Genomic DNA, 9,684 nt, shown 5'->3' on the forward strand with positions numbered 1-9,684 from the left:
ATTTGGTTGAAACCTCCATTCTGCAGCCTGCAAAGCTTTATTTAGAAACTGCTATTTCTTTCTAAAAGGAAAAGCTCATTTATGTCCTCTATAATGTCAATTAAAGTTGAATATATTTTAATTATTTATCCTGTAGAGAAACCTTTCAGGATCTCAATTTGCCATGCCTATGATATAGGCTCTAGTATACAACAATATGTGACTGCAGAGTGATATCTCAGAGTGTAGGACTAACGTGTGTTTTGATTTTAATTTACCACTAATGAATAGTTTACTTGCAACTAATTAGCAAGTTAGATCACTACAATTAGTGTCTGATTTCTCTAATAATATAATTTATAAAAAAGGAGAGAACCGTTATTACTAACAAATAAAGCTGGTTGTTCTGTAAAGAAAACATTCTGCAATAGGGTCTTTTAAATTTAAATGGGTAATACAGAATCATTTGAATTGTTTAAAAAAAAATGAAAGCAGCCTTGTCTCCGTTATCATAGTCAGTAGGCAAAACCATCATTAATCTATATTGCAACAATCATAGTAAGTAAACATTACTCAGTGGAAAGTCTTTTAAAAAGCAGTTTTCTAGGATGACAAGTTACCTTACATTATATTAATAACTTGTCACAAATTAAAACAAACTGAGCCAAAAGTTGTGCTAAACATTTCAGGGCTATATTAGGATGAAACAGACCAATACAGAATGATCTGGTTACAAGGACCTACATTTTCATTGACTTAGACAGGTAGCAGTAAATATTATTTGTGTCCTAAGGCAGGTGTTTAATGGGGACTTTCCTTTAGTAATTATTGAAGTTATTATTTGTCTCCCTTCAGAAAGAAATGTGTGTGTGTTTTCTAATTACCAGCGGGCCTCTACTTTATCTTGTAGAGCTTGATTTGGAGGTATCAGTGTTCCCATTTACAGACTCAGTACTTCAAATAGGTTTCAGAGTAGCTTCAAATGTAAGTGAAAAGTTCTCTTGCTGAGAGATCCATACACATCTATACATTGAGAACATATGTGGGTCAAACAGATAAATAAATATAGAGATCTGTCAAGCAAGAAGATTTTGTTTTCACGTGTCCTTTTTTCACACTCACGTATCTACCTGCCTTTGCTACTCTTTAGCGTAGTCATGGGTAGGTTGAGTGAGTCAACTCAAATGAGAGCTGTATGTACCAAAAATAATTATTCAGTATGACTCCTGCTTTTCGTTTTAGCTGCTATGTGTTTCCAGTGCCTTTCGAATATAGATTTCAAGCTTTGACTCCTGAAAAACCTGACCGGTTACGGAAGCAATGTTTCTGTGGCCAGCTAAACATCTTGCACCCTACCTTGCAGAAGCACGTGCGAGGCAGAGCACACGCTGCAGCCAGGGGGCCTGCGGGATAGATCCTTTTCAGAAACTGACATGTAACCGATGATCAGCTCGGTGAGGCGCTGTGTCCCCGAAGCGGGAACGTTTGCCTGCGTTATTCTTTCCTGTCCTACTCCAGTGAGAGAGACCTTTTGCCTGAGTCAGACCAGCGGGGTTCAGCCCACCCTGTGAAACAGGCGATCGCTTTGTCTGGGGGAAAGATCACAGGAGGTGCAAATAATAAATGCATTCGCCAGCATCTGATATTTGATTTTTTTTTTTTTGAAAGCCATGGTGGGCGAAGAGGCTCGCTGCTGTAACATGCCCGACACAGGGGAACGAAAAATAGCCTGTAAACTGTTATGTAAGATGCCCAGCCTTAAAATGGTTTCAGAGTCGCAGCCCTGTTAGCCTGTAGCCCCAGAAAGAACGGGAGAACTTGTTACAATCGTTGGGAGGCTGCAGTGCGTTCACCCCATTGTATCCCTCCCAGCAAATTTCATCCAAGACTCAGGATAGATTTTCTCATGTCTCTTTAACCAGAGCAGGGGCTGACTTAATAAGCACTTTTGCTTTTCTGGCTTACTGGAGTGTCCGTTTTCCAGAGCTACTTTCCTTGTTCAGACCCCTACGAGTCTCGTCCTTTCCCTAGGGCTCGCAGCGCTAAGCCAGTCCAATGCTGGTGGTCCCATTACAGCTCTGTTAATTAGTAACTGGGGGTTGGGGGGGAGAACCCTTATTAGCAACCCCCAGCCCTACCCCATCCCTCCCTCCTTCTGAAGCCAGCCCCGTGAAGCGATTACCGCGAGGAGCAGTTTGTCAAAGGCTAATAAACAAATTCCTAGCGAACACCTGAATGAGCAAGGTTCAGGAACACCCAATTAAGAAATGTGGCTCCTGGTTGTTTTTTTGTGACAGTGGAAACACGCTGGTATAGAAAAGGGGCTATTCAGCAAAGGCTCTGAGAGGTCTGTTTGCAGCCAGGCATTGTTGTCAGAGGCCAAATAAAAGTTCAGCTGGGGGGAGGGGGGGGAAGAGAGAGTGATTTAAAAACATTTCCCAGTGTCTCTCTCAATATGCTATAAAGGGGTCATTGAAAAGCAATATATCTGTATCCGAAGGGTGCCGGGCGCATTTGTTTCCATGCAGAAATTTAAAAGAAAAAGTTAGTTTCCAAATTATGTTAATAACCTGCTTATTCAGTTTCCTGCATATAAGAGCAAGCCCATGGCAATAATAATTGCTAATAGATTAGCTACATCCCGATGCTAACAGAGCTCTTGGCAAGATCACAGAATAAGGAAGTTTATAGTGCTTTGTCGGAGCTAGTCAGTTCCATACACCTTGATGTGCCAAAAAAGACCGCGTCCCTATTAAAGATCATCAAAAGTGGGTCTAACGCAGCACGTGGACACCTGTAAATCTTTTTATTTCATATATTAGAGGATGAACCAAGATATCCACCATCTATATTTTATATCTACAGACAGATACAGAGTGTGTGTGTGTGAGAGAGAGATTCATGACATGTGTATAACCCACATAAAACCACGTTGAGATTTTAATTGACAAAAGCATGAATATTTTGCCTTTGAAAGTCACAAATACATTTGATCTCAAAATATCACAAAACAATCATTAGATTCATTTGTACTCGGCATTTTTGACACTTTTCATGTTGCCCAGCGGAACGTGTGACCGCAGATCACCTCTAACTTCACTACTTTCCGATTTGGATGGAAATAAAATCTCAGCCGAAATTGATCACTCTGGGGGCCAAGAGGCTTTGAGGAAGACGCCCCCATTTCAGTGGGGGAATCTTGCTTAAAAAAACGGATACGATTGTGATGTTGTTTCTTTAATAAAAAAGATAAGTTTCTTCAAACCTGTCATGGAGTTGTAATTTACAGGTCGCATTAATGACTGGTGGGTGAGGGCATAGCTTTGACTGGACCCGATTCTGGTGGTGAGAGAGACACGTTTGGGGGCTTCCAGAGAGCTCTTTTTCAGGGGCGTGTAATCTCCAATGCTTGTCTCTTTCACCAGCAGAAGTTACTCCAGTAAAAAAAATATGACCTCACCCACCTTCTCTCTCTAATATGCGGGACTAACACGCTATAACCACACTGCGGGTGATGCCTGTGATTGGTGTGAAACGCACAAAGTCATGTTAACACGTGCATCCCCACATGTGGGTGTTTGGACCTCGTTAAAAGTTTGGCGTTGATGTAGGAGTGATTTCGCCCCCACCAGGGCCGCGCGCTGCTCCGCTTTTGATAAGTGTGTTTACACCGGCCAAAACGCTTTGCTTGTTCTGAGCCCACCCTGCACCTTGCTAGGGGGATTCTCAGCGTTACCCAGTGGTCAGTCTATATGCTGACGAATTAAAGGGTTCTCTGCTATAAACCTTGTCTGGTCACAGGGCTTCTTGATCTGCAGCATTCCCGGCTCAAAGATCAGGGATAGCCATGTTAGTCTGTATCCACAAAAACAACAAGGAGTCAGGTGGCACCTTAAAAACTAACAGATTTATTTGAGCATAAAGCTTCGGCTCAAAGAGACTGTATTAACAATGTTTTCAGCTCCCTCCCTCTTCGCCACTGACTGGACCCACTGGGTGCTGCGTAGTTGTAAACCGCGTGGTCAACTTTGCAGAAACTTCGTGGTGGACGAATTCCTGCGGGGTCTTCGCTTCGTCCTCAAACCCCGCGGCTGGGGCAGTCAAGGGGTTCGATCCCCGAGCAGAGCTCAAGGAGGAGAGAAATCGAGAAGGCAGATCGGTTGCAGGAAGCTCGGGAGATGGGGACTGAATCGGGTCCAGAGTGGCTAACGGCTTGTTCTGCGCATATCGCTGCAGGCAGACTAACGTTTGGGTTTTGCCGTAGCTTTTGGCTGAACGCCCCCTTTTCCTTTCCTTGCGGGGGGACAGAGGGGAGGGCAGGGTTTGGGCCTTTTAAAGCGCTCTGAAGAGCGATTTAAAAAGCAGCGTGGATCCGGTCCTGTGGTTCTCGGAACAGTCCAAGTTTAACACCTTTCCTCTCTGTAGCCCTGGATTATCCCCAGCAGCACACCACCCACCCACCCCCGCATATTCACTCTCGCCATTGACCAAGCGCTGGTCCCGATCCTGCTAGGATGTAAGCACGTGCTTGAGCGCGTGGAGTCCCGCTGGAGCCAGTGGGGACTGCTTTCAGGATCGGGGCCGTTATTCGGACCCGCTTCTACCTGCAAACATGAGTGGTGACTATGCGGGGGTCCTGCCCCCTTCACTGAACTGACGTGGGTGGGGTTGGGGGAAGGGCCGAGACTGTGTTGCCGGTTGAGGCCCAGAAGGGGCGACACCGGGGAGGCCTCCTGGCTGGAGAGTGGGCAGGGCCCAGTTCGGGGTGGTACTGGGGCCGGCTGGACCTGGCGCTTTGTCCCACCGCTGTGCCGGGCGCCGCTCTCAGGTCACCATAAAGTGCATTGGTGTCAAAAGGACTGGCAGAGCCCATCTGATTCCTAACCGCTGCCTTCTGTCTCTCTTCTTCCCTCGTTTTATAATCTGCAGCTCAGAGACGGGAAGGGAATGGGATTACTCCGCTAATTTTACAGCGTATTCATCGCTAATTCCGAGATTGGCCACCCCAGCTATTCCTTGCCATGGGGCATTGCGAAGTTTCTTTTCAAATAGTCATCCGATCTTCTGGCATTAAGAATTAGGAGTCACCTGTGATAACAGTTTGGCAGGGGGAAATAATTTCAGTCACATGAAAAGAAGAAGGGGTTAGTTCAGAATGAAATTTACTTTCTAAATCTGCCTTTTTATTGTTAGGACAGAAGAGACAGGTGATGTCTCCTGGAAAATATTGCCTTGCTTTGAAATAATCTGCAGAGTAAGCGTGGCACCGGTTGTTGTCTATCTTTGGATACAATTGTTTAAATACCATTGATTTCAGTTTGGTCTCACCCTGGCATAGGGCAAAGTAAAATACAGGATGAAGCTAAATCTGAAATTTAAAATTGTTGCCAGTTTTCATCGGGCTCACTTTTCGCCATTCAAACAAAAGAGCTTTCATACAATGTTCCTATAATTTCACCTACTTACTGATTTTTCGTTGCATACATATAGTCAAGATCATTAAAACACACAGTTATTGGCAGGACGAAATAGCTAACTAACCAGAGTTCATTTTAATTTGTTTAAACGATTATTCAAAGCAAAGAAGTGTAAACACCCGAGAATCGTTCTCACATCAGAGCCGGTCATATTTTAGATCTGTAGTTGACTAATCAAAATATTTGGCACTATTGATTAAAATCAAGGGGATTACAGCTGTCAAATCTGTTGCCAAACGTGGGGAAAATGTGCTTGAAATAATATCTTTATAGAGCTAAAATATGTAGATATGATCATGTCCTTTAAGGAGGTTACATTTCGGGAGTCATATTTTTCAAAACAACCAACCAAAGGTTAATTCCTCCATAGCATAAGTAAAAAGAACAGGAGGACTTGTGGCACCTTAGAGACTAACCAATTTATTTGAGCATGAGCTTTCGTGAGCTACAGCTCACTTCATGGGATGCACGCAGTGGAAAAGCATAAGCAGTGTTTGTTTCCACGTCGATTTTCCACCCTCCAACAGATGATCATTTGCCAGAACAGAATAACACTTACTGGATTACCAAATACACAAATAGTTTAGATCCCACTGAGTCTGCAAATCAAACCTCGGCACCATTCACCAATATCAAAATGGAAGTTTTCTTTATTGGGTTTTAAAGTTACATCGTTTTGTTCCCCCACCGGTAGAAGCGGCGAGCGGTGGCGGGGCTGGCAGACTGCGTTTGTCGGCTGTGCTCAGGGAGTCAGGTGGCGGGTTTTCTGGCGCTCCGGGGCTGGCTGCTCACTGCGCGGGGTTCCTGCGAAAGTGAACTGGCTCTGGTTTCTTTCGCGGCGCGAAGCGAGCTTGAGGACTGCGGTGCTTTGGTAATTTATGTATTTCATATGCGTATATCCCAGGGCTTCAGTGCGAACCAGGACACTGCCCCGGGGAGGTCCCCTCTTCCTTGTGAATTAGCATCATTATCTTTATTGTCTCTCTTTTACAACAAGAAACCGGGTGCGCGGTGCATCTCCTCGGGGTAACGGCGCTCGGCTCAGACGATCTTTAAGTGCCAGTCGTTTTTTAGCCACTCCTCCCCCGGTAGAGTGGTTCCCGGCGCCCACGCCGCAGTCTGTTCACACACCGATGTCAGTCCGCAGTGATCCCCCCCGCTCCCCCCTGGGCGCAGCTGAGAACAAACTCTTGAGGGTCTCAACCCGTTGAAAGCTCTTGTTCACACTGCGTGCACAGCTCAGCCCTCCGCCTTCCCCGTGTAGCCCTTGGGTTTTGTTTCTTGTTCTGGGTTTGAGCAAAGCAAACTGGGGGATGCAGGGGACGGAGGGGGGCGGGGAGGATGCGGTCACACAGCAGAGAAGCACGGCTCTAATCCCCCCCCCCGCCCCCTTGTGAGGTAGGGGGCCGGAGGGAGGGCTGAGGCGGCTGCAGGAGCGCTATGCCTTTAAGAAGCTCCTGACCCGGACTGTCCTCGCAGGTGTGGGTGCTAGGGGGAGGGGGGGGGAGAGAAAGAGAGAAAGGGGGCGGTGGAGGAAAGCCCTTTGATTGACAGCCCCCGCGAGCCTCCCCCACAAAGTTTTCTTTCACTCCAAGGGGACTTTGCTGTTGCCATGAAAACGGATTTTGGCAAGCGCCCCTCCCCCCCGGGGGGGGGGCAGCCAACTGGAAAAAGTAAAGTGGCAAAGACAGGAAAGGAGGTGGGGGGCTGGGAAGTGCATGCCAGGTTAGCCCCCCACCCCCGTCATGCACCCCACTTCCGAGCTACCAGGAGTCCGGTCAGAGCCCAGACAACCAGCCCCCTCTCCCCCCCCACCCCCAGCTTGGCAAGCCATGCTGTGGGCCATCACTGGGCTTCAGAGTGGGGCTGATGTGTCCTTGTGTAACCCGAACAACAAAGAGCCTTGCGGCGGGGGGGGGGGGTGCATTTGTAACGTAAGGGGAATTGCAGCACCCCCTCCCTTTGATCGGAGAGCCAGGATCCGCCGCCACCCTTCAAGATGCCCGGGGGAGAGCAGGGGAGTGGGGTCCCCTTCCCTAGGGAGAGCTGGGGTCGCCCCTGCCCTGGATCCCCCATCAACGGCGCGGGGGGGGGGTGAGCTTAGCTCCGCTGCGGCACCCCCCACTCCCAGCCCGGGTCATTCCGGGGCTGCTCGCTCCCCAGGCACTGGGCTGGGCAGGCGAAGTGGGGTGGAAAAGCAGCTCCGCTTCCCCGCCTTCGCGACCCCCTTTGTGCCCCGCACACGCACGGAGCCCAGGAGCCCCGAACAGCCCCCGCCGCGGGCAGCTGAGGTTCAAACCCCGCCCTCCCCCCCCAGCAGGACACCCCCTTGTGCGGCCCCGGGCCCCGCAACCAGCAGCGAGCCGGGGGCGGTTTGCAGCGGGATGCCCCTGGCTGGGGGGGTGAATCTAAAACAAACCCGACCAAAAGTTGCCCCCTCCCCAAGATCCGCAGAGGGTAACGTGGGAGGAGGGGCCGCACCCCCTGGTTTCGGGGGGGGGGAGGAGCGCCAGGCGCGGGGGGGGGGCGGCGCGAACGGGAGCCCCCTAAATTGCCAACTTTTTTTTTTTTTTTTTAAACCAGCTGGTCAATTAGCATCCGTCAGGGCCTGTCGGGAGCCGCGCGCTGATTGGCTGCCGGCTGCTCATTTATAGGCCGTCAATCATCTCCCCCCGGCACTGGGAGCGCACCGAGGAGGCGGCCGGAGGGGGGGGAAGCGCCAGGCGAGCCCCGAGTTTGGCCGCTTGCAGCAGCCCGCGAGCCCGGGAGGAGGAGGAGGAGGGGGGGAGCCGCACCTCGCAGCCGCCCGGTTCCCCGGCCTCACCTGCCCGCCACGCTGGCGCACCTGCTGCCGGCCCCGGCCATGTACAGCATGCTGGAGGGCGAGCTCAAGAGCCCCCAGCCCGCCCCGGGGGGCCCGGCGGGGGCTGCGGGCAAGGGCGGCGGCGGCGGGGGAGCGAGCGGCGGAGCCGGGGCGGACCAGGACCGGGTGAAGCGGCCCATGAACGCCTTCATGGTGTGGTCGCGGGGCCAGCGGCGGAAGATGGCCCAGGAGAACCCCAAGATGCACAACTCGGAGATCAGCAAGCGCCTCGGGGCCGACTGGAAGCTGCTGAGCGACGCCGAGAAGCGGCCCTTCATCGACGAGGCCAAGCGGCTGCGGGCCGTGCACATGAAGGAGTATCCGGATTACAAATACCGGCCCCGCCGGAAGACCAAGACCCTGCTGAAGAAGGACAAGTACTCGCTGCCCGGCAACCTGCTGGCCCCCGGCGGGGCCGGCGCCGTCAGCAGCCCCGTCGGGGTGGGCCAGCGCCTGGACACCTACGCCCACATGAACGGCTGGAGCAACGGGGCGTACTCGCTGATGCCGGAGCAGCTCAGCTACGGGCAGCACCCGGCCATGAACAGCCCCCAGCTGCCGCAGATGCACCGCTACGACATGAGCGGCCTGCAGTACAGCCCCATGATGTCCACGGCGCAGTCCTACATGAGCGCGGCTTCCACCTACAGCATGTCGCCCGCCGCCTACGGCCAGCAGCCCGGCACGGCCATGAGCCTGGGCTCCATGGGCTCGGTGGTGAAATCCGAGCCCAGCTCGCCGCCGCCGGCCCTCGCCTCCCACTCCCAGCGGGCCTGCCTGGGGGACCTGCGGGATATGATCAGCATGTATCTCCCGCCCGGGGGGGATGCCACAGACCCTTCCAGCCTGCAGGGCAGTCGGTTGCACAGTGTCCACCAGCACTACCAGAGTGCCGGGACTGGGGTCAATGGCACTGTACCGCTGACTCACATCTGAGACTGCTCTGCCCTCAGCCCAACCTCACCCCGCTCCGGGGACAGCTGGCTGCTCGCTTGAGCAGACTCGGACTCAATGCACCTCCCCGGGAAGACTTTTTAAAAGGAAGGTTCGATGTCGCGTGTGTTTTTGTACAAAAAGAAATGGGGGGTGTGTGTGTGTGTGGGAGGGGGAGGGTGTGTGGACTGGTTTTCTCTAACAGAGCACAAATGTCTCCTGGGAAGTTTTAAAACCGCAGCCACTTCTTTCCTGGTTTCTGATAGGTTGGCTCTCTCTCTTCTATTCTTTTAAAAAAAAATTGCAAAAGCCGTTTTAAAGGTCTGGTCTATTTCAGTTTGAGTGTAGCGGTGGAATGGAAACGTGGCGGGCTTTTCTTCCAGCTCAGATGTTTACATTTTTGTTTGTCGCCTTTTTTTAAACAAAATAAGT

At 51.1% G+C, this 9,684-nt stretch overlaps 1 protein-coding gene across 1 annotated transcript; it reads left to right on the plus strand.

Moving 5' to 3' along the window:
* The first annotated feature begins 8,319 nt into the window (after positions 1-8,319).
* On the plus strand, positions 8,320-9,419 carry SOX3 (SRY-box transcription factor 3). Its single transcript, XM_074963183.1, has one exon. It carries the CDS (start codon positions 8,320-8,322, stop codon positions 9,253-9,255), a length of 936 nt encoding a protein of 311 aa, XP_074819284.1. The 3' UTR covers positions 9,256-9,419.
* Positions 9,420-9,684: the final 265 nt, after the last annotated feature.

The sequence above is a fragment of the Natator depressus genome, chromosome 9 (assembly GCF_965152275.1).
Source record: "Natator depressus isolate rNatDep1 chromosome 9, rNatDep2.hap1, whole genome shotgun sequence".
In the NCBI taxonomy this organism is placed as follows: domain Eukaryota; kingdom Metazoa; phylum Chordata; order Testudines; family Cheloniidae; genus Natator; species Natator depressus.

Bases quoted from the DNA above. Each gene is read 5' to 3' on its own strand.
- SOX3 (XM_074963183.1), top strand. From the start codon at position 8,320: ATGTACAGCATGCTGGAGGGCGAGCTCAAGAGCCCCCAGCCCGCCCCG.